The sequence below is a fragment of the Cryptomeria japonica genome, chromosome 4 (genome assembly GCF_030272615.1).
Source record: "Cryptomeria japonica chromosome 4, Sugi_1.0, whole genome shotgun sequence".
Taxonomy (NCBI): Eukaryota; Viridiplantae; Streptophyta; class Pinopsida; order Cupressales; family Cupressaceae; genus Cryptomeria; species Cryptomeria japonica.
Window position 1 is genome coordinate 773989531 of NC_081408.1, and position 26611 is coordinate 774016141.

The following is a 26611-nucleotide window of genomic DNA, read 5'->3' on the forward strand; positions in this document are numbered from 1 at the left end:
AAGATTTTCGCTCCTGACCCTTCCAAAGGGTCCAGAGCGAAAATCCTCCTAAGGCTCATTTCCTCCCTAGTTTGACCAAATTTTGATTTGCAAGGCATCTTGAAAGGAAGGATGGACATCTTTTGCCATTGCAAATGTTTGAAAGCATTGAAAAATGAAGGATTTTGAGCCAAATAGTGAATTTCGCTCCTGACCCTTCCAAAGGGTCTAGAGCGAAATTCCTAGAAACACCTATTTTTCCTTGGATAAGGTCAAGTCCTTGGGTTTTTATGGCGTGGATGGAAGTGAGATAGCATGTCTTTGCCTCTTGAGGTGGTTTGGAATTGGAGAACTGAAGAATCAAGCCTAAAAAATGATTTTCGCTCTTGACCCTTCCAGAGGGTCCAAGGCAAAAATCTACTTAGACCTCTTTCCCTTCCTTGTTCGACCAAATTTTGATGTCCAAGGCATGTTGAAAGGGAGAATGAACATGTTGTGGCCTTTGGGAATGTTTGAAAGAGTTGAGGAAAGATTGTTTTAGCCAAGGAAGGAAATTTCGCTCCTGACCCTTCCAAAGGGTCCAGAGCGAAATTCCTTACAAGCCTATATTTTTAACCTTGCTTGAGCTTAGACCTTGTTCCTAAGGCGAAGAGAGAGGAGATTTTACCTTGCAAAGAAGATTGGGATTGAAAGAATGATGATTTTGGTCTAGAAAGGGAAATTCACTCCTGACCCTTCCAGAGGGTTCAGGGCGAAATTGTGCAAAACCTATCTTTTCCCTTAGTTTCATGCCAAATCTAGTGTGGATCATGATTAAAGAAGGCCTTAGGAATGACTCCAAATTGCCAATGATTATCAAGATTGAAGGAATTGAGCCAAATGATGAAAATCGCTCTTGACCCTTCCAAAGGGTCCAGGGCGAAAATTCTTCAACCACGTATTTTCCCTTGCAAAATCAAGTCAAACTTGGGTTGAATGTGAGAGGAGAAGTGTTTTCTAGCCTTTTGAGGTGAATTCAACTTGAAATGATGGAGGAATAAGCCTAAATTAAGAAATTCGCTCCTGACCCTTCCAGAGGGTCCAGGGCGAAATTTCACCAAAACCACCTTTTTTCCAAATTTGTGACAAGACAATTGCAAACTAAAGTGAATTAGGATGGAAGAAGTCTTTAGGAGTAACTTCAAGTTGCTAGGAAACATTGAAATTGAAGGAATTGAGCCAAATCAAGAATTTCGCTCCTGACCCTTCCAAAGGGTCCAGAGCGAAATTCTAAAATCCACCTATTCCTTTCGCATTTAGACCAAGCCAGGCCTGGACAAAGATGATAGAAGCCCTTGAGATTGCCCTTGAATGGATTTTGGTCTCCAAAAATGATGATTTTGGGCTAGAGGAAGAAATTCGCTCTTGACCCTTCCAAAGGGTTCAGAGCGAAAAACACTAAAACCATCGTTTTCTCCAAATTTTGTGCTAAGTCAGGCCTGGACTAGGGTGAGAAAAACTATTTGGAATGCCTTGGAAAGATGTTTGACCATCAAAAGTGTGAATCTTGAGCTAAAATGAGAATTTCGCTCCTGACCCTTTCAAAGGGTCCAGTGCGAAATTTTGGATAGGTCCTATCCCTGGCTAGGTTTTTGAGCGAATTTGACTTTTTAGGCCTTGTGAAGATCAAACCAATGTTGCCAAGTTGGGAAGTGGATTCAATGTGAGGGAGTCCAGATGAAGTGAGGTGAAGAAAATGAAATTGGGTGTGAATAGGCAAGCAAAAAGTGAATTTCGCTCTTGACCCTCCCAAAGGGTCCAGAGCAAAATTCATCTAAATCACTATTTCCCCTGTGTCAAGACAAGATTTTGATTCCTAAGTCATGAAAAGTCTGGAGGGAGGTTATTTAAGCCTTGCAAGATGAATTGAGGTAAAGGAAGTGTAGAATGAAGCCTAAAGAAGGAATTTCGCTCCTGACCCTTCCAGAGGGTCCAGGGCGAAATTCCCATTTTCACCTAATTTGCCCATGTGAGAAACTAAAAGGATGGATCCCTAGACTTTGTTGGACTAAAACAAGCATATGCTCACCTTCCGGAGGATTTTGAAGTCAAAAAATGGAGTAATTGAGGCCTAACCAAGAAAATTCGCTCCGGACCCTTCCAGAGGGTCCAGGGCGAAATCTTTTGAAACTCCTATTTTTTTTACCTTGTTTGGGCCAGGCGAGGAGCTAATTGTGAGGTAATGTTGAAAAGAGGTCTAAATTGGCCAGGAATGCAAAATTCACTCCTGACCCTTCCAGAGGGTCCAGGGCGAAATTCTTATAGAGCCTGTCCCTGGGGAGAACCTTGAGCAAACTTCATTTTGATGTCTTCTTGTTGATGATTTAAGGTATAAAATGCTATGTTAGAATAAATATATTATGTGTCCTTAATTATTTTATGGTTTGTCTTGCAGGTGAAAGAAGACCAAGCCAGGGCAAGGATGGCCTCCTCTAGTCCAACATCAGTAGGGACGACCTCCTCCAGTCCAACATCAGCAGGGACGACCTCCTCCAGTCCAGCATCATCAAGGAGGACCTCTTCCAGTCCAGCATTTGAAGGAAAGGTACACCATCCATCCTACACATCAAAGACAAAGGAGGTTAAAACAAGGGTCCATTGAAGAAGCAGATAGTCTCAAAAGAAATTAAAGTTAGCTTCTCAGCATCATCAAATTGAACATCAACCAAGTTGCAAGTGTCAAACAAGGTGGTGTCTCAGTCATCATTCCTCCAGTTGGGTTGTTCCACCCCAGCGTGTCCAGATTCAATGTACCCGACTCATCAAAGATGACACAAACTTCGATGTACCTACCCCGGTTATCCATTGGTTGAATATTCTAGAGAAGACATGTGTCCAAATAATGCAATTATTTCATTGGCCAGAATTGAGTTTGTTGTAACAAACCCTAATTAGGGTTTTCATTGTAAAATCTCGGTCATTGATCTCAAGTTGATTTGAGCCATTGAATTGTATTGAGGGTGCTATATAAGCCCTGGCTCCTCATTTGTAAAGGGCTAATAGTTAGTCAGTAGTTAGAAGGTGAATAGTTAGCTAATAGTGAATAGTCAGTTGATAGAATAGCAATTAGAGTAGAATAGAAAGAGAAGGCAAGGATTGTTGCCAAGATGTTGTTGTAAAAGACTTGTAAACTTCATTGAAGAAATGGTGAAATCTATGGGTCGATTCAACAATTTGCATGGTCTTTATACTTCTCAGATTTGATTTCATGTTATTAGATGAATGGAAGAAATGTGTTTGATTGATGGTGAAATTTGTTTATCCATACTACTAGCAGTTTGTTGATTGTAGACTTGCCTTGTGTAGTCAACTGGAATCATTTAGCTTAAGCTTAACTTCAATTGTCGCTTCTTCACTGATATGCATCAGCCTGATGGTGTCTAGGCCTGTAGCGATGATCTGAACATCATAAAACTTTCCTTCGAAGATCGCACTAACCTTGTGGAGATGGTCCTGAGATGTCAAAACAAGACTTAGTTAGAGTTTCATCAAAGGTTATTCATTGCTCCTACATTCTTAGTGTCAGAATTAGATCCTTTCCTCGCCCTCATCCTTTTCGTTTTTTTTTTTCAAAATCTAGACTAGTGAAATCCTGTGTTCCAACAATATTCAAAGCAAATCAGACGTTCAGTCATCAAGTGTAAGTCCCCTTGTGATTCCAGCAAAATCACATTGTACTGCAAAGAGCTTATCCACGAGTAGAGATCCTACATACAAGAACCTTGGAGTTGCCTCGACTGATCCTTCGGCAAGATCTTCAGCAGTCGGGAAACTTTGCTCAAGAGAGGATAAGGTACCTTTAGGTATTTTATTCTATGTTTGGTTGTGTACAAAAAACACATCAACAAGTCCGTGATCATATCAAATTCAAAGTGTTTGCAGCAAGAGTTTCCTAGGAGTTGCATTCAATACCGTTTACTTTGCAATTACTACCAAGTCTTAGTGGCATTAACTTTATGCCAAGTCGACTTCACTTTGTCGACTCCTATGCAACATGCTGCTTAAAAAAAAATCTGCCACCTATATATATATATATATATATATATAGATTTAGTCAAATGATTGAGTATATGAACATAATGATTATGTGTATGTATATATATACATAATATTCAATGATTATGTATATGTATACATATACATAATTTAAAAAAGTAAAGTAATCAAATTTTACGAGAAAACAAATATAATTATATATATATTATAATTACCTACATGTATATATGTATATGATCGAGTCATTATTATTCGAACTCATATATATATATATATATATATATATATATAAAACTTGTAAACAAAACAATATATATAGTTTCACCAAATCACACATATCTGCACAAAAGGACGTGTAATCATAGGGTCAATATTCATTTTCAAATTATTAACAAATTACATTCTCATAGAATAATAAAACATAATATTTTGGCATCACTCATGCAATGTCAATCACAAGATCAAATCATGCAACCAATGCACACATAAATAAGTATATACTTTAGTGGTGTGTGAGATTCCCATCTATTCTAGTGAAATCCAAGAGCTAAAACAACTCTACCTGAACGATGTTCTCGCCTTCATCCGTGTTCACTTGTTCCTGCATTCACTTGCACTTAATTGCTCATTAGCAATGACGATCCCAATTTCACAATAAAAATAATACTGATCATTCAATTGTATGTAAATCATTTCATTGCATTCAATCTCCTATCTTATTTCATTAACAATTCCATTTCTATTTCAATTTTATTGCATAAACGAAAATTAAACATTATTTTCCTAATAAAATAATTATTGATTAATATGGTTTGTGACACCATAGAGGTGAAGAATGGAGACTTCCTAGGAGGTCACCCATCCTAGTACTACTGTGACTCAAGTGCACTTAATTATAGAGTTTCCCTAGGAACAAGCACACTTAGCTTTCTACCTCATTTGCAAAACCTTCAACAATTGTTGTGCCTTACGAACCATTCATTATAGAGCTCCTTTAGCTCATCGATTGACAAGTAAGATGCATTTTTTGCAGTGTTAAATTATGATGTTTTATGAGGATTCGATTGCATAGCTTTTGATTCAAACTCATTAATTCATATTTCATGAGGAGTGGCTCATATGAACCCATCTCTAATGAGCATGAATGGTCTACTTTGCACTCATTACATTGAGGTGATACTTTTGGGAGGTCATCCATTCTAGTACTACTTTAACTCAAGCACACTTAACTATCCAATGCCTAGTCTGGTGCCAATGTTCCTACCTTTGTTCGAAGTGATGTAGTGAGGGGGGGGGATTGTTAGAAGTCTTACACCTTCAGAAATTTTGAAGGATAATATTTAATTTAATATAAGTAAAGTGTGTTAATAATTAAATAAATAAAGGTTGTACAAGAATCATATCTTGTATGATTATTTTTTGGTGGTTGAAAAAGGGTTAATAAAAGCCAATGTTTGCAAATGTAAATCTCAAATGGATAGATCATCCTCACTGCTGTTATGATTTTTCAGACTTAGACAATTATGAGACAGCTCAATAAAGAGGGTAAATTCTTTATATTACAAGTCTTTTGGATATGCACACCCACTACCTGAGCAGTATCATTCTGCATAACTTAACAGTTGCACTCACCTTTCTTCCAAGCTCTCTCTCTCTCTCTCTCTCTCTCTCTCTCTCTCTCTCTCTCACACACACACACACACACACACACACACACACACACACACACACACATATATACGTGTGATTATGTGAATACAAAAGGTACAATAAAGCTTAACTTTGCTGTAATATATTTCAGGTTTGTCAATTTTGGAATTTAGTTGGCTAAGAATCATAATTGTTTTGCATATGGCAATGGTGTTATAACAGTACTATAAGACTGTTCGTGCTCTTTTTCTTTTCCATCAGAATAGACTGACAGTCACATCGGTGGAATATTTCTTTTAATTGTTTAAGGCAGCGTACCCAGCTATGAATCTTTTCCAATTTGGTATAATTCTGGAACTAAATAATATCATTGCAGGTTTCAAATTTATTTTAGGAAGTAACAGCCCTAGTTTGAGCGATGCTTCTCTGATATTTTCACTTCAGCTGTGCTCATTTGATTATAAGTTATAATCCATCCTCACAATTTTTCAGAGAAAGGTATATATAAATATAAACAGACAGACCTGCATTATGTCTTCACACACGCACACGCACACGCGCGCACACACACACATATATAACTCCTATATGCCGGTCTGGGTATCAACTTAATCATGCTTTATAGCTTAAGTTAAGAGGATTATTTTTTTTTAACAGAAAATGAGGGTTTAAACAATAATTTCTGCTTAACCATACTGTATTCAAATAGGATTGAAAATCTTTTTTCCTTAGTTAAGAACAGCACGAGAGAGGGAGTTTCCAATTTTATTATGCACATTGAAAAGGTAAAAGAATAGCATACTGCTAAGTAGTTCTACTGAACCCTTTCTTTCATATTTCCTTTACTTGTTTTGGAAAGATAAATTATGTGCTCATATTGTAGGGTCTGAGAAGTATAACATGACCTGTTAAGAAGAATGGAACAACTGAGCTAAACCTTCCAATGCCCTTCACAAGAAAACCCTTCTAGTCTCCACGTTGCAGAGAACCTCTGCCCTTTAAGTCGCAGAGCAAAATATATCTTCCAGTGTTCAAGAAAAGAAGAAAAAATGTCTGCTGTTTTCTTTAAAAATCCGCCTATATATTTCACCCAAAAAGTAATCCACCTTGCGTTTTGCCCTAATACCAGGTATTCTTCCCTAATTTGCCCAAGGAGAGTCACGGGAATTCTTCCTGCCATACTCACGCCATTTTCATGCCCGTTTTCTTCTTGGAGAAGACTCAATACTTCATGCAAAAAGCTTTCTCTCCTCTAATCAAAGCTTCTAAAAGAATTGCTTAAGGAAAAAATGAATAATACATGGCGTGGACGTTTATTTGCCAATATCATTCCATATAATGCTCGATAAAATATTACATAGGTATTGCTTAAAACATTCGATTAATACCCATGGTGTTGACTGTTGAGAATGGGTTTGTTTTTAATTCGATACCTTAGCTTGTGCCACACTATGCTTTTTAGTGGCTAAAGAATGATTTTAAAATTAATTTAAATAACAAGGCACCCCCACTCTTCACACTTAGCTTTAATTAAAAATGCCAAATAAAGTTGGCTTAAGTATTTTAAAAATGAGCCTTACCTTTGCAAGAATATTAGTATAAGATATTCATATATATATATATATATATATATATATATATATAAAGCATGAGCCACTGCAAAATTTAATTTAATTATTAATAGAATAATTTATTATAAATAATAATAACAAATTAACTTGGAAACCAATCAATAACTTAGGGTCGTGAAACCCTAAAATCTCTATACAGAGCATCTAGGGTTACCTTACGCAACGGGCTGACATAAATAACCAAGGTCAACTTGAGACTACCTGACTCAGGGTTAGGGTTCCAGATGGCATAAGTTCTTCCCCCCCTTACCTCAGGACTTGATGATACTTCCCCTCCCTTCTTGGAGGATGACAAACTCTTGAACACACTTGGCCAGTTCAACCAATTAGATCAAAATCTTGTCATACTAACAATTCAAATATCATTAACAAAAGTGAAACATCATGTCATAATGTTAAATTTTCAAGTCATCAATCTATCAATTATGAGTCATCAATTCATTATTCTAAGCACAATTAGCATCATTCAATTTAAACATGAACATCTAGGGCACGTTCATTTAGTTTAGACATGAAAATCTAGGGCACGCTCATTTAGTTTAGAAATGAAAATCTAGGGCACGTTAAAGATCTCGTAAGTATAGGGCACACATATAACATGGCATAATCACAACATATTAACAACTAGGGCACATGTGGGATGTAACAAATAACCAATGTAAAACACCTTAATTACACCAACACCCTCCCCCCCCCCCCCCCCTTAAGTGCAACTTAGGGAGAATGTACACAAAAGATAACAATACAAGATGGGTCCCGACAACTAGGCCATGTTAGGTACCCATGAACAAATGCAATGCAATCTCTTACAACCAGAGAAAAGGAGAAAACCCAATGGGACAAAACACACAAAGCTCTCAATGATGTATTAGAAGGAACGAAACCTCGTGAGGAAAAAGTCCCCCCCATAAGAGAGAAGAAGAGACACCAAGATGCCCCCCCTCAATGTAGAATCTCTTGCAAAGATGGTCCAATGATGTTGAACAACATTCGTCTCCATTAGGAAGAAATGGAGCCAATGTTGCACCAGGAATGTCAAAGTGTGACAAAACTAGGTACCACTGTCGGTGAAGAACTATTGATGAATCAGTCATTGCAAAATGATGAAGATCAAGCATGGAGACAACCTATATCAGCATCAATTGGATACTCAAACTACATACATTCTCAATTAGAGACAAGTACCAACTCTCACAAGATAGTTCCTAGTCTACCGAGTACAGGGAGATTACATCAATATGTTATCAATGACAAAGTACAAAGAGGTGTGACACATTATATTAGTGCGAGTACAACATAGCTCATGCAAGATAATACGAGAATGACATAGTGCAAATTTGGAAACACGTAGATGATGCCACCAAAGAAGCCATGCAAATGAACACTGGTGATGCCCTCCGATTGGTATGTTGCCAAGAAAAAAAGGCAATTGCCCCCCAGCTGCTGGTTGGAGGATGGAACCCTGCAATAGGTATGATAGTGGATAAAAAAATATTTTTCCCAAATTTGCTTATTGCATGAAAATATTGTTTTTGAAAAACTTATTAAAAGTTTAAATAAAAACATTTATTAAAAAAAGCATAAAAAAACTTTATTAAAAAATAATTAAGAATTTTTTTTTTTTTTTTTTATAATTTAAAAACTTTATTAAAAAATTAATAAAGAAAAACTTAATATTAAAAGTTTTATTAAAAACAATATTAAAAGTTTTAAAAAAAATGTTCAGAAAAAAAAAAAAAGAATAGTATCCTTTCCACCTTACCAATGATGCCTCATTTGCCAAAAAATGGACAACAAACGGCCAAGATATGACATTTGAAGAAAAACTGCCAATTCGGGGCCAAAGGTGAAAAACCCACCCACCCCCCATTAGCACCTGGGGGCAAGGGTGTGGTCCTCCATGGGACCATCAGTTCATCATGACAAAAAAATAGCCACCGCCCCTAATGACGGCAAGCATGTAGTGGGAGCTGATATAGATGGGGTGGCAGGGTTTGGTGGTGGCTTTGTGCACCAACCCCCCATTCACATAACCACAACAACCCATCATAACCATCTTCAACACACTGAAACCACACAACAGCTTACAATGCATGGAGACACCTCTAATGAAGTAAATCTGCGCAAAATAAAAATAGCCGCAGTACAGCTGATGAACGAGGTACGAGTCACCAAACAATCATATTGACGCCGAGACAAGCCAGTGCATAAACTGTCCAGAGTATGATGCAGGTTCACCACACCATGTAATACGCCTAGCTGCTGATCAATGGATTGAGCCGACCCTATGGAAACCTTGACCAATCAAAAAACCGTAGACACAGTTGGACTGCCAAGCAGATCATGAATGTAAAACTGCCATCTACTTCACATTGGCCATCGACAATAATGTATGAGCTTTGGCAAACCAGAACTGCCAAACAAACTGCAGGTCTGATATAACAATAAAAGATGCACAAGCTGCAAAGTAAATATCGTTGATGAGGGGATCAAACCCTGGCCAACAAGGCAGATGAATAGACCAATCAATCTGATGCAAAAGGTTGGTAAACAGCTGCGATCCACCAACTAAGATCTGCCCCACCCTCTCACTCAACTTGCAGATGCAATAAATGGGTCAATGAAAGAGACTTAACCAGATCAAAATACAGGCCATTCAACCCACAACATTGACTCAAAATGCTGGTAGAGGATAAAGTCCGTCTGCAGATAAATGCATCACCAAAGAAAATGTGCTCACTCAAGGAGATGACCACAGATGATAGCGTCGGCCACAGGCAAATACCAATGCCATATAGTAATATGAAACCTGCTACCACGAACAGGTGAAAGCAGATGGTCTCATGAATAGTGGTTTTGTTTATTATCCAATATATGTCAATATGATGCTATGTGTGGTATTTTGAACTTAATTACTGCTGCAAATATGTATATATATCTGATTTTCATATATTTATTAATTTTGTATGGACAAACCCAAAATGAGCCCAAACCCACAAACCAAACCCTTGAACCTGAACCTGAACCTGAACCGGTACCAGGACTGGTAACTTAACAAATAAGAAGGCATAGAATCGTCTTCCATAAAACCAAATGCTTATTCTACTCTTCAACAATGGTTTCCAATGGATGATTAATCCATGGTTTTGGGTCTTGGCTAAAGACCATAAACTCTCCAACTGAAACTTTTTTAGAAAAAGCGAGAGATTTTTTCCTTCGAGAATCATGGCTGAAGGAAACTTTGGGTGCCATATTCAACTTTTTAACAAAATGAGATTTTGGGGGTTTAGATATGGCTCAAGTTGATGGTAAAATTTCAAAATTATGGAGAATTAGAATTAAAAAGAGTTCAACTTTTTTTGACAATTTTGGAGAACCCAACAAATCCTTAGTACCAGCTGCCTTTGTATTAGCAGAAGCAGCAGCCTTCCCTGACATGGCTGCTACCATTTGCAACGAACTGCACCCTAACACACTAAATTTTTTGTTTATTTCGTGATGATCTTCGCTCTTCTCTATTTTTCTCTCTTATCATTTTCTATTTTGTATTTGTTTTGATTTGAATGTTTTAAAGGTTATAAGCTCATTTCAAGTGTTTTTTTGCCTGTGGGGACAAAAATAACTGTAGTCATAAATTATAATGAACAAGAGAAGTTATAAATTTCTCTCCATGTTGAGAAGAGGATTTTAAATACTGTGAATCTTAATACAAAAGAAGTTATTTCAGCAACTCTACATATAAAATTTACAAAAGAAAAGAAAGAATTCTGGTTGGTCTGAATATGGATAGAATGCAGCTCAACACAATCACCATCAGGTCCATTGACATCAAAAATGTCAATTGATTAAGCCATCTTTCTTAAAGAGGGTAAACCATCTGTGCCAAGTAACAAATCAGATTCAACAGGGCCCTACATAGGCTGCTCTGCTGAAAAGATTAGATTCTGCTATCTTACTTTCCAAGTTTCCACTTTCCCTCTGCGTAGAAGTGGTTGCCACCATACTCTTAGCTTGACTATGAGGGCACTATGTGCTGTTGTACTATTTGAAGGGCCCCAGAAGATGTCCTGTTCTTTGCTTTCCCATCGAGGGCTAGGTCCCACACTCTTTTAAATCAGAATCGTAACCCTCCCTCTAGATTTTTTTGCAGAACAACCCCTCGTTCCTCTCTGTATAGGCTAGGAGATTAATAATGTTAGCATTCCCAATCAACCCAACCCGACTCCATCTACTTGTTTTGTCTAATGGTAATCCAACTCGGAGCAAATATCTTCTTTTCATATTGCTGTGGCTAATATCTTCATTGCCTCCTTTTCATGTTTTTGTTGTGCTCAAAGAGAGAAGAAGAGGAAGTGAAATAGTTCTTTCAAGAAATTTATGAAGGGCATGTTATTAGAATTAGTATCAGTCTACATGATGAAAAAATGATTTGACAGCTTTCTGTGATGTCCCCACCTTGAAATAGAATTTAATAATAAATAATAATAATAAAATTAAACTATTAAAAATAAAATTAAAATATAAAAGAATATAATTAAATATAATGAAAATTTGATTAAGTTAATGAATGGTCAAAAGACATGAAATGAAAAGTTGTCTCCCTCAAACATGAGATATAAAAGGGAGAAGAGAACCTCATTTGAGGGGGGATAATTTTGGAACCAAAAGTGCAGATGTGATTTAAATAAGAAGTGCAGATTTGATTGTGAAAGGTTGTGCCCCTTTCAAAGGGCAGAAATAATGAAGAGTTGCACTCTTTCAAAGGGTGCTAATGGTGAAAGGGTGTGTCTCTTTTCAAAAGGCATAAATAATTAATAAGAATACACAGTAGATTCAATCATATACTGGGGTCTATGGGATGAGTTCCCTATATGCATAGTTTAATGAATACGTGCTGTATTGTTTATGAATGCTTGATATAGCATAATGAACGTTATTCCTATCAGTTTATTGATAATACATATTATGTTATTGCTTATGATTGTATGTGACATAATATAGGATGCCTTATATATATATACTCCGTCTGACTATTATAACCAGCTTGACTAAAGATACATTGTTATATGGTAGCCTAATCTTTAATCTTTCCTATTGCCCCTAAGAAGGACTGAATGTGGGAATTGTTAGGGAAAGGCGGTACTAATACCTCGCAAGGTAGATAAGACCTGCGATGGACTGTACATGTGCTACATCATACAAAGGCAATGGATAAGGCCTGCGGTGGAATGGGCATGTGCTACATCATACAAAGGCAATGTATAAGGCCTGTGGTGGAATGGCATATGTTACATCATACAAAGGAACTACTTGTGGAGGATGGTTTTCTGGCGCCCTAACAAAGATACTTCACCATCTCCGCTAAGATTGATCATTAGGATTGATTAGGGATTAGACCTGGCTGTGTTGTTTATCCCTTGTATGATGTATGCTAATTGTTTCCTAGAGCTAACAAATGCATAATAAAATATAATAAGTATGATGAGATGTGTTTAATTATTGGAAAATAGGCGATCTCCTAATGGGGGACATTACACTTTAATTTTCAAGAGGGTCTTTTATCTTTAGCTTGCTCAGTCTCTGTGTTGTCTCCAGCATCAGAATTAAGCGGAGGACTTAAGTGAGAGGATTATAAGCTTGTGAGATAGGAAAGCTGCAAGAGTAGTTCTAGGACTGTCAGGTAATTGTTTATCATATCCTAAGCATAGGGATATCTGAATATGGTTGATTCTAATGTCTAAGACTCTAAAGGACTGTTGGTTTGATCAGAAAAACTACCATAGCCCCTATTAGGTCATATTTGGTTTGGTCTTGTGCCGGGTGCTGGTTTAAGGGCTGAGTTTCATTGCTACTTATTCTTATTTCTGCTGGCATCTTGTCAACCTTTTTTTGGGGGTGGGGGTTTGTAGAGTTCCATAACCTTAGGCACTTTTGAGTAAGAAAAACTTTAAATACAATAGATAAGTACATAATTTTAAGATACACATTAAAAACATGCTTGTTTTGGAATTGCATAATACCATGAGCAACTTGAGTATCTGAAAATTTGATCTTGTTATTGAAAAAATAAGAAACTAATTTGATCAGTATTCCTGTCACTGAAAATTTGATCCTATTATTGAAATAAATAACAAACTAATTTATTTACAGCATGAAATGCTATGGAATATGTCACTGTGAACTTGCTGCTTTAATTGCCTTGCCCTATTATGAGAAATTAACTAGATATTGGCATCTTCCGAAGGCTGCATTAACAATCCAGCCAACTCCTTACCATGAAAAAGTAAAAATTGACATAGTTAGGTCCGTTGTTGTAAGTTCAAATGGTCAGTTATATTTTATGTATAACCACTAGGCAACTCCAAAAATCCATGTGGGATCATCTTTAAAATAACTTTCCTATGTACCACAACTAAAAAATTGAAGCAAGACCTTTATGAGAATAGAATAGCTCCACATTTGTCTATATTCAAAAGGAAAATTGAAATGCTCATTACCTATGGCCAATGGAGAAATGCCATATTGAACAGTGCGCTTTCTTTTGTCATATCTCAAACAACGATATGGTCAAATGGTATTATATGTTTCTAGAAAGTGCATGGTTTTGACAATTCTACCCCCTCTCTGTAGTTCCAATGGCTGCTGTAGTAAAAGCTAAGTTACCGAGTTTTTTGATTTTTCCCTCTGCATTGCAAAAAAATGACTAGTTTGGGTTTGGGTTTGGGTCTGGAACAACCTGGGGTTTGCTGAGGTTACTGGCCTGGGAACCCTGCTAGCTGTTCTAGCAGAAATTCCAGAAAAAAGAAGACCAAAAATATTTTTAAAAATGCTGTTCGTGTTGTGTTTGAACTGCAGTTTTCCATTTGTTTGCAGTCCATACATCCAGTGCAGTTGCCCCGCTGCCATGTTTACCACCGTCATCTCAGCTTGATTTGGGACCCTGTGCTAATGGTTGCATCCTTCCAAACTTGGGCTGTGTGGTCATACTGGTATTATATCAGATATGTTTTTACTGGTATATATTGATTACTTGGGCTCCGTCGGGGGCTGTTTTACTGTTGTTAGTATGGAGGATAATAGGGGTAAAGGTGGGCATGTGGATGATAATGCAGTCAAACACAAACTCTTAACTGGATTGACTGGATTTTGTTTATTGGAGAGCCGAGGGACTATCAATTTTTTGAGCCAGTCACTCTCGGTTTCAAAAGTTCATCAACAAAAATATGAGCTCAGGTAATTTTTAGTATTACTATAGATTATAGTATATAAATTATAATTGTAATTATATTTATTATATTTTATGTAATATAATATTTCTTATATGAATATAATAAATAATTTTCTAAAATTCTATATACAGTATAGTATATTAAAATGTTATTATAAAATTGTATATTTATATTATATATATATATATTTGTTATTTTAAATATTTAATGTATATAGATTAGCCGAGGGATTTTTCTTTTTCTTTCATATTGGCAATAACCAAACCCCAAACCGGTACCTGTACCCATACCGGGACCAGTAACTTAGAGTAAAAGATATGATTCCTCTAATAAGATTATAAATACATATTCTTCTGGTTCAATTTGCAATAAATGTTAGGATTAACAAAAATGTTTTTGAGTGTGTTATATACTACCGTTGTGCATATGGTTATGAACTTATGTTTGCTTACAGGTGATTGCTACTTTAAGAGGGCACTTGGATTACTCCTTTGCATCTGCATGGCATCCAGATGGTCACTATTTTGCCACTGGAAATCAGGATACCACCTGCAGGATCTGGGATGCTAGAAACCCAAGCTCTGCATTGACAGTCTTGAAAGGGCGAATTGGTGCTATTCGCTCATTGAGGTTCACAACCGATGGCAGCTTTCTGGCAATGGCTGAGCCAGCTGATTTTGTACATGTGTTTGATGTTCGGCACAACTATGAACGAAGTCAGGAAATTGACCTCTTTGGAGAGATTTCTGGAGTGTCATTTAGTCCAGATACAGAGTCTCTTTTCATTGGAGTAGCTGATCGAACCTATGGAAGCTTGCTTGAGTATAATCGCTGCCATGGAAACTTATATCTTGATTCAATTATTTAGCCTGCAGAAGTTGCGACTTGCAAGCCCCCTCCATTAATATCTTGGTTCCCAGAGTACACCATAAGCCTTTAAGTAATAGTTGGAAATAAATTTGTTGAAGGCCTATATATTAAGTGGAAGTTGAGTAAAGTTCATTAGACTGCTGTTTAATTGTTTGAGGCATTGGTAGATGCAGTGCTTCAGAATAGATTTTCGGCAGCATGTAAATAGAAGATGAACATTGTTTGGAACTTGGAAGTAATGTTCTGTTTGTATATCACATGCCCGTAACCTTGGTTTTGGATGGAAAACATGCTTGCTATGTCTTCTGTTCCTCTTAACTGTTCGGACAAAACTCTTTAATGGCAAGTAATATGATATTGCATCTGATGAATATGGCCATCGGGCAGGGGCAAGGTACATCAAACATATGGTGGACATCATATTCTTTTATACTGATTAAATGCCCTTGTGCTTCTTCAGAGTAATTTAAAGAACAATCTGACTGGAGCCTTGGTGAATGAATGCCTACAGCAGTTAATTTATTCATGGACTCCAGAATAATTTGACAGGAGCTGTGATGATTATCATGCCTTGAGCATTTGGTATAGACTTTCTACATTGGTCTAAGTCTTTGTAAATTTTGCTAGTTGCAATGACGTAGGATAAAAGTGTCTAAAAATTTGGGTATCCTGCATGGAAGTCAAAAAGAGGTTATATTATGTGCAATTGACTAATAGATACATTTCTAGAATATTTATACTCGTGCAATGTTAAATATTTGTTACTAGTTTGTGATCATATTGATGTTGTTGGAATGTTCCAAGCTGGTAAAACCATATTCTTTGCAACAAAGGAAGGGAAGTAGTGCGTCTTGCAGACGGATGAAATGAGACATAATATTTATGATAAACTGCACTCTTGAGAATGGAGGCTGTGTTTGTTTTTGATTGTGGTTCCATCGTTTTTTTAACTGGGAATTCTGTCAAATAATACAGCATTACAATAAAAAAAATCAATTGAAACGAGTGGGATGTTTGAGCCACCAAAGATAGCCATTTGCATTTAGTGAAAATGATTGCCAGGTGGGTTCTGGTAACCAAACATTTTACCAGTTGAGCTATGGCAAGTTGACATTTCTTTATTGTTTATATGTTTATCATTGAGGTTTCTATCAAGATATCTACACTTAAAATGACAAAATCTGTAAATACATAGTTAATGCTCTAGGAGGGTCATGAAGGTTTCAAATGGACCGAAGATAGGGGCAAAGGTATCAATGAGAGACATCCAAAGGATTCAACAGAGCTTTCATGATACAAGCAAGAACATGGAATTATTTTTTCATCAACCCATACTGCACACGATTTTTTGTGGGTCTATACAAAGAGATTTGTGACTTCGATTATTATAGCTGTCGTTATGAATACAGAGGTCTTGTGCTCTTGAGAGAATAAGGCTTATACTCCTAATTAACTTTTGCATGTCTCTATGTGTGTTTATCATGGGTATAAATGCATCCGAAGAACATGCATATATGCATATAACGTGTATACATGTGTTCCTCCTTGGAACAATTAAATTATTTGCTTTTTAGTGGTCATATTGTAGCTGTCTATAATGTAGGCGTGTAATCATTTGATTAGATTCATGATTATTGAACAATAATAAGCCTAAAAGAAATATCAATATTCTGATATCGAGACACCAAAAGAAACACCACACTAAAAGAGGGAATGCAAATTATTTGATTGAAAACGTGAAGCATTGCCTTTACTTAAATATATGTGTTGCACAAATATAAAATAAATAAAAAATGAAATGCAAATTATTTGATTGAAAAAATAATCGTCTTTACTAATCTAGTATTTTTCAACTACGCTAATCTAGTGCCTAATTTTAGTGGAAAAATGAACAAAAGATCTTTCACAAACGTCTTGCAACAAATGAATTAGTAGTTTGTTTTTTTTCTCTTCATTTCTTTTCCAACGATAAAATAGACTGACAGTTGCACTAAAACAAGGAACAATTACCCAAAACTTGTGACTGGCAACAAAAAAGAAAACTCTAGAAACACATACGTAGGATTCGAATAATCATGCGGGAAGTGAATATAAATGCACAAGAATAATGAACGATTTCACCAAAAAGTTGGAATAGTTGAGTTAATTTGAACCTTTAACCTTTCAAACACATAATTCTTATGAAAATGTTGGTAGTCAGGGACGTTGGTCACACTAAACATTTTGCAGACTAGGAAATCGAATCATGAAGAATGAACGAATTCAACCGCAAGAAACCCTCAAATTCATGATTTTCTGTTCTCCCAATGAAAGTAAGAAATGCATGCATGAAACACAATAAATAATAAGTAAATTATACCTTCTCACATGAATCTTGCTTTACTCCATTCTTCTTTTTCTTCTCTGTGTAATGTTTGGTAATGTCACTCTCAAATTTTCAGTACAAAGGACAATTGTTTGCATGAGAATTTGAAGATAGTGATTGTACCTGAATGTTGTGGTCAGCCTTATTCAATGAATGAGGGTCGACTTTATAGATTGTTGAGATAATAATCTAGATGATGATGAAAATGAAGAAAGATGGAAACTTGCCATCTTTAATAAAAATAAATAAAGATGTTTTATTATGTTTTTTAGTTCCTGCTCATGGTAGGAATATTTATGCATTCATCATGTTTTCAAATTGCTTAAATAGTTATTATTGATTGTACTTGTCAACCAATCAATTTAAAAAAAATTTCAAACTAAAATAAATTTTTTTCTTTCCAAAAATTAACATGCAATTTTTTTAACAAAAATTATTTAAAAGATTGATTTATTTGTCATATGATTGGTGTATTTCAATTTTTGTAAGCAAAAAAATTAATTGTCCTCTCCAAAAAATATTTAATTTGTACACATCAATAACATTAAATTTTTGAATAAAAATACAATTAATACGAACAAAATGCAATTAATAGAATAGAAAACATTTCATTCTTGTCCTCAACATCAACATGATTTTTACGTACACCGTGTTAGGAAATTTCATAAAAAAGTTAAAGTGGACACCTTTAATAAGTGTGAAACGATTCGATCCGTTAAAACTTTAGTGGCTAAAGTAAAATGCTTCAAGGTAATATAAGCATTTGAGTTAAATCTTGAATTTATTTTGGTAGTTTTACACGTTGGCAATCATAAATCTCATGTACTTGAATGCATTTGAGTTAAATCTTGAATTTATTTTTGTAGTTTTACACGTTGGCAATCATAAATCTCATGTACTTTAATCTATAAAAATTTTGTTCTCATTTGCTGGGTGTTAATTTGACAAACAAAATACTAGGGGAAGAGCATTAGTAGTTGAGCACCCTAACTTCGCAGTTCTCAAAATCTTACGTGGAAATTTCAAATCACTCCCAATTTTTTACAGTAGCTTACTTGGCAAGTCCTTTGCTTATAACTAAGCTTTCAGCACCACATCATCAAGTATAGTGCCACATCAGCATGCTTTTTGTCAAGGTGTCCAAAACAACCCAAAAAAAAAGTGAGACCAATAGGCATGCAAAAGAGGTCCCAATAGTTGTGCAACTGATGTGGCATCACCTGATTGGTTACTTTTTACAATATTAGTACATTTCCTAACAAAAATTGATATTTTATGTTTCAAACAAAAGGTTTTATTTGTTCAATTTTTGGAATAAAAGGTATCAACAACCCTCACAACAATTGGTACATGCTCAACTACTGGTATCAACAACCCTCACAATAATACTTCTTGTTTCCTCTCTAAAATCTATTTTCTCTCACCTACAACAAACTTTAAATTTAAAGATAATTTAATTTATATTGGTGTTTTTGAAAGAATAAAATTAGTTCTAATAGTCAATAAATCCTTGGTACAGTGAAATTAAATATGAATGTGAAGAGTATGAGTGTATATTTTTTTATTTTGTTTTATCGTATAAAATATGTTGTCTTCATATTTATTGATTTAGATAGTTTTTATTTAATTTTAGTTATTTATATATTTTCAAATAAATTATGAATGCCAATTTTATTTTTTAGAATTATGATTATATTTTTGTTTTTCTAATTTATATACATATACATATACATACATAGATAGATATATATATATGTTTGTCTGTGTGTGTGTGTGCGCGCGCGCGTGCGTGCAATACATATATATGAAATTAGTTTGAGGGAGTCATGTTTTATATATTACTATTAAAATAAAAATAAAAAAACTTATTCGACATCTCATTAGAGAGTTGTAATTGTAGTAGTAGTATCAATTAATAACATACAACTTTTGATAGCGAATTTGTGGATTACCACCATCTGAGTTTGAGTTGTTACATGATCTACCTTGCATATGCAATGACATTAGAAGGAAGATGAACCTTAACCATCACATGAATAAGGGTTTAATATTCTAGTTATTATGTATTTAACTAGCATCGAATATTTTAGATTGGGCATGTACAATAATGTCTTTTAAGATAAGCCCTACAAGTTTTTATAGTTATTTAAAATTTTTATGTATTTAAAGAGAATTAAGTAGAATTAACTTTCATCATTTGTAATCATCTATTATAGAGACTATACTAGCATTTGTATATTTTTTCCTTATATGTTCTTGATCATTGTAAAACCGAAAAAGAGGTTTGACTTATTATGAAGGAAGTTTCATACTTTCTTTAACATATATTAAACTTCAAAGGTGCTTTCCAACCGTTTGTTTTAGGAACCATTTCAATAAAATGCAAACATAATTAAAGAGCATTGCAACAAAGAATATAATTGTTAGATTCATAGACATCATTCTCTTTATCAATTTAGAGTTTGAAACATTCATCAAACTAAAATAACTAATCTTTCAATAATGGAAAAATATTTCAATCAACACCTAATCATTTAATTATAATACATACTTCAACTTCAATTATTTACCCTTGCTCAATTGTTAAATAATTTTTTTATTTTTCAATTTAATCTAGATTTAGACAAAATAACTTTTTTTCCTTTAATAAAACTAAATAATGAGCTTAATATCCATAAGACATTTTAAAAAAATATACAATTTAATTGTTTTCTTTTAATTTAAACACAAATATGACTTCTCACACATAGTACACAACTCAACATATCTAATTACTTTTCATATACTTAATATAAAATATAAATCTATCTTTTTATTTTTATCCCTAGCATTATCTCTCTCTCTATCTCTATCTTCATCTCCACTTTAATCTACTCTAAACTAACCACACTAATGGCAGGAACTTGACGCTTTGCGTCTCTTGTTTGATTGTGCACACAAAGTTTCTATTTAAAAAATTTGGAAGAAAACAAAAGAATCCAAATAGTAAGCAAGATGGTTTAAAAACAAGATAATATTTCCAAAATAGAGATTTGGATGAAATTAGAAAGATGTGGAAAGATATGATAAGATATATATAGTTAACTAATAATAGATATTACTTAATTAAAGAGGATAAGTGATGAAAATTAATTAAATGTCAATAGACCTGTGGTCTACTAGTGAACTTGAAAGGTTCTTAATGAGCCCACTAGGGATCAAGTCTTGCAGAGTGCAAGATTGTGACATAAAAAAGGGATGAGGTCGGGATTGTACCTAGAGTGAATTTGGTGAGATGGATACCCCTCAATCCTTGGCTCTTAGTTGATGAGGTTCAACCTAAGGTTTGTGCTTCGATATCGGGTAGCTAAAATGACTTTGTGGATGAAAAATCCTCCATCAATTTTTTATAAAATAACTAATGAATTATTGAATTAATACATTTGAGGAAAATCATTAAATAATCAAAATTATTTATGACAATTTAGTATATTAATTAAATAATTAAAAATTATTTAATTAATTTGGAAAAAATGAAAATTAAAATTCATTTAAATAATTATTTATTTAATTCTTTAGAGAAATGGAGGGAATTTTGAAATTCAAAATAATTATTTAATTCATTAGAGATTAAGTGGAATGGACATTAGCTTAGTTAAATAAAATTATTTAATTAATATTGGACGGATTATAATTGAAAGACAACAAAGAAATGCATTAGTCATTTTTCTGTGTCTACACATGTTACAAGTCCACTTGCAACCAAGTGAAGGTCACTTGTAGTAACGTTGTATGGGTTTTGTAATGCTACAAGTACATTTTCAAGAAAGAAATATCTCTTTGAGTAATGTCATAGGTGGTTACTTTTTATTAGAGGTAAAGCAAGTAATGCAAAAAAAGTAACTTGATAAACACAACCAAACAACAACAAACCTTTTGCCTACAATGAACCAATATCAAAACAACATAAAATAGAAACAAACCAAAAACCAAAAGCAACTAGACACTATAACTTCAAAGTCCTAACAACTTCCAATTCTTGCTAATAAAAGTTCTCATGGAGTTCGATGAAGCCCAATAGTTCTTTTTTGTCCTCATCAAACTATTTTGTCTTACTATCATGGGTACAAGTGCTTTAATCGACCTAATCATATTTCTTTTCTTTCTTATTCTCTTGGATTATGTGCACTTCATGAAGATCCTTTAATTTTTCAGTCAAAATTATTATTCCCTAACATTGTTTTGGATTCTTAATTGACTCACTGTAACCACTCGTTGAAGCTTCTCTTTTGTGTATTTCATTTCCTTTTCTAGCACAATAATTATTTTTGTCCCATTCATTTTTGTAGTTCTCTATGCTATTGACATTCTCTTTGAGGTAATTCCTAAGGGCACTCAACTCTTTTTCCATTATTTCCATATTAGGGATGACTTCCCATCCCTTCAAATTTTACTCTTATCCATCCCCTTAATCACATTTTGGCTCCCCATTCGTATTCATTTGGTTGATCTCCACATAAAACCATTAGTTATCTTCTATTGCAAATTAACTGCTTCCATACTAGTGCTCAAAATCTCTACTAACTCCTTCCTATTGGTAGCCTTCGAGACATGTAGAGGGAAATCCGCGGTCCGAGCATTACAGGTAGGGTTCATCATCCTTATCATTCAACTTAGCTTCATTATCGATGTTATCTTCATTAGTTTTCGAACTTCTTGGACTTGAAATTTTCTCTTTGACTTCCTCATAGAATGGGATTTTCCTCTCCCTTAACATTGAATATCACCATAGTATCCTCTTTACCATCAACCCTTTTATTCTCTTCTCCACCTTTTGCATTCCAATTCCCATAATCATTAGACCATGACACATTAGTTTTCCCTTTTCCCTTTTCCATGCATAAGTTAACTCCACCTCTTTTTCTTGAGGGGAGTAGTCTCCTCTTCAAATTACATAACCTCCAAGTTTGAAGGGCAACCATGAACAACTTGGAAAAACTTCTTTGAATCCTCCCCATCAACCTAATCACAATAAGCCTTTTCATCTCAGGAATCAAAGGAAGTGTCATTCAAATTATCATCAACCCTATAATATTTTGTCCTTTTAGGCTTATCATTTTGCCTAAGCGTTTCTCTTCTAGGAGTCAAATCTTTCATATGATTGATGATTAATAAAATGAGACCATGGATGATTGGAACTTTATGATTTTTACCAAGGTGTAGGTTCACCACCAACATACATAATCACAAGCAGGGCCACCAAGGCATTAGAGTATTTAGGAATCATACCTAGCAATAGTAGTTCCAAGAGGTCCAACATTAGCATAGGTAGTGTAGTCTCCTAAATTGTACTCCCTTACAATTTAGTCCACATTTTGGGCCCTCACCTTAGTGTTCATCCCCTAATGCTTATTTAAGACCTGATTATGCTTGCATCATGTAGATATGGTCTTATTTTCACTTCACACACCACGTGGCCCCTTAGTTTGGCCCTAAAATAGGGTAGGACCAGGGCACCACACCTTGGTCCTCCTTATTTGGGCTCCATTTTGAACCCCTCTAGCATTTCCAAATTTGGGTAGGAAACCCCTCCTCGTGTCGGCATATGTTAGGAAATTAACATATTTTTCAACAGGCAAGTATATAAGGAGGATTTCTCCTCTTATTTGCATAGACAACAACAAGGATAGAAGGGCAGAATTATGATCACAAGGCATTCAAGCATTCAAGCATTCAAGCATTGAAGTATTCATCATCAAGCATCTTTAGAGGTCTTCAAGGTTGAATTCTTCATTCATCAATTATGGAGCATCTTTACATCAATCATATGCAAGCATGTGTGTGCGATTAGGGTTTTTTCATGTCCATGCCATTTCATACAACATATGTGATTACATTCAAGAAGCAATGCATCATTATCGGTTATTGCAGGTCTGAGGTATATCCTTTCATTATTTATTTCAGTATTTGCAATATTGCAATCAAGGTTAATCCCTAAACCGAGGTTTGACTTAGGAAATCTCCTATTCCTAACCTATTTCCCTTTCCTTTTGTGTGCAATAAACACGTACGAAGCTACGATCTTCATAATCAACATTATTTGTAGAGACAAATCAATCCCTTTTGGTGTGTGAAAAGTTAGGAGGACTAGAGAGACGGGCATTCTGGTCCCGATATTGTTGGAGCTTTTTCAGGGATTAAATCTGAATCTTCTTATAATCCTTAGATCCAGGTGTGTGTCTCAGTCCCACATATGTAGCTCGTTGTTTCCATGTTTTTATCTTCATTTTCAACATTTTACCCTAATTTCAGCAATTCAACTCACAAAAGAAGGCAAATCAACCCACCCCTTGAATCCAATCGATATTTTCATTCCTTATCATTGATGGTTTGTGACTAAATCTATTGGATTCAACCCTATTTTGAATGTAATAGGTCACTAAGTAAAAAATAATGGTTTTCATCCTTCTTGTGGTGGAAACCCTAATTTTTCACTTACTACAGGTAGTACCACCAATATTAGTAACAACAGTTGATCCAATCATTGATCTAGCAGATTTTATAGTAGATCCAATAAAAGAGGCATTTGAGTAAGAATCCTTTATTATGTCATGCAAATCCCCCTACCTATATAGCTTCCAACCATTGACATCAAAGACATAGATATCAAGGGCAAAGCCCATGGTTCCAGTTTTATGTCTAATTTCATGTCTAGATTCTTATAGTCATGATAGAGAACCTAATACTTGTACTTTAGATGCTTGTGATTAAGATAAAGACGCTATACTAGACCTACACTTACAAGAACTAGATCCATATCCACTAGTTGAGCCATCATAAACAACCATAATTAAAAGCCAACCCGAAGCCAACAAAGTTGTTATCTAATCCAAGCTACACACCAATGATTTATCTATAAATCAATCCAACAAAAGGGAAGCAACACACAATAAAAAAAGATGTAATATTTTCAATACTTGATTGAGATCCAACATTACTAGAAAAGGTGATCCAACATTACTAGAAAAGGTAGACATAGATTGAGATGCACAACCAAGAGATAGGGAAACAACAATACCTAGAAAGGAAATGGAATTTATTGTGGTTGATCTTGAACAACCATTATGATACAATAATATCAATAGCTTTGATAGAGGCATTTATTTACCCATAAGAAGCAAGGATGGGCACGCTAACATGCCCAGTATTAGAGCCATTTGCATAGGTATAGTTTGTTGACCGAGTTGATAGATCAATTCTACATGCAATTCTAGGTGTACTTGATTGAGGAGGACTAGTAACAAACATATTACATAGAGGCATGTAATGTCCCCTTTTTTCAAGCGATCACCTAGAGGAGATTATTAGCCTACTTTATTTCCTTACGCTAATTAGATTGATGGAAGGGAATAAATAAATAAACTAAATGTTAACTAGTCCTAAGTCATTGGCATTAATTATATTTAATTAATTAGGAATTGGTCATACTTTACTTTATAAAGCGGCTTTATAATAATGTCAATGAAAAATTATGAAGTAAAGTCACTTTTGGAGGAAAAGGTAAATAAAGTATTACTTTTAAAAAGGAAAAGAAATATAAAAGGAGGAAAATGTGCAATGAGGATTCATTCTCGACTTGTTATTTTGAAATAAACTTTTCCTTGAGAGTTTGAGAGGTTTAGCTTTCATGTTCAATAAACCCTAGGATGTAAATACTAGAGGTTTGGCTATTTGGACGTAAACCCATTTTAGCTCCCTTGGTGAATTCATCTCAGGATTCATTGATGCACATCATTGACCAGTTTTCATGGAGATTCGATGATCCATGTTGCATATTTTCAAAGGGTTTGATATCTTTTGTATGGAGGCATTCCAAATATGTTTTTGATTAGAAAAACAACAAGAACAAGGGTGTCGACGCTTAACAACAAGCCATAGGCAATAAGAGGAAAAAAACCGAGGGAGCGAGCTCCAAAAAAGAAAAAACAACGATAGACAGGTGAAAAGAAAAACCTTTATGCTTAGCTATAGCATCCTTCCACTAGGTAGTAGCACCTCTATGATGCAAAATAGAGAAGTTTGAAGCTAAGTGAACAATAGAGAAGCATTTATGGTGGTAGAAGGGGAGGCCCTCAAAATCCAATGTTTGTGTCCAAGGCCTATCCCTAACCATGATAACCACATCCCCCAGGAGAGGCAAAGAGACGTCAATGTCGACTAAGATGGCATTCCAAATATGTTTTACATGATGGCATTATGCATTTTCTTATTTGTAACATGTTTGTAAACAACAATACATTTATATATCAAAAGAATATCCATTGGCTTATTTATATTATTTGTTTTTCATCGATTCATTTCCTTGGAAATCTATATTGTTCATCTTGCATGCTTAATCTGCATGGTTAGTAGGATAATTTGGATGGACTTAATGTTTTGAGGACCCTTGTTGATACTCAATAGTGGATTGTTGGTAGTACTCTTGATAGGTTGGAGTTGGATCGACCTAGGGATAGGCCTGATAAGCATACTAGACATTACATACATGACATATCTATTTTAGTTGCTAGTAGCCATGGGAGAAGTAGAACCCCTTCAGTGGCTGATAGTGTGATGGGATCTCCTTGATGAGAGATGACGCATACTCATAAAATTGATAGGCCTTTGCAACTTGCCTTTTTTCCTAGAGATGATCTACCACCAATAGTTGATCCCCTTAATAGTGTAGACTTCCAAGATAATGTTATGACAACCAGTGATGAGTGGAGAGATATTCCACAACATGTTAAGGATGCATTTACCCTTCTTTAGTATTGTGCTCAACAAAGAGATAGTATGCGAGCTAGACAAGATAGGAGGACTAGACAATAGTT

At 35.0% G+C, this 26611-nt stretch overlaps 1 protein-coding gene across 4 annotated transcripts in view; it reads left to right on the forward strand.

The window, feature by feature from the left end:
• The window catches only part of LOC131066637 (uncharacterized WD repeat-containing protein C2A9.03), a 63006-nt gene extending 46879 nt beyond the window's left edge, over positions 1 to 16127 (forward strand). For all 4 annotated transcript variants that reach the window (XM_058001446.2, XM_058001448.2, XM_058001449.2 and 1 more), the window contains one exon: positions 14979 to 16127. In XM_058001446.2, the coding sequence (XP_057857429.2) occupies positions 14979 to 15392 (414 nt within the window). In that variant the 3' untranslated portion in view covers positions 15393 to 16127. The remainder of the gene's footprint in view (positions 1 to 14978) is intronic.
• Positions 16128 to 26611: the final 10484 nt, after the last annotated feature.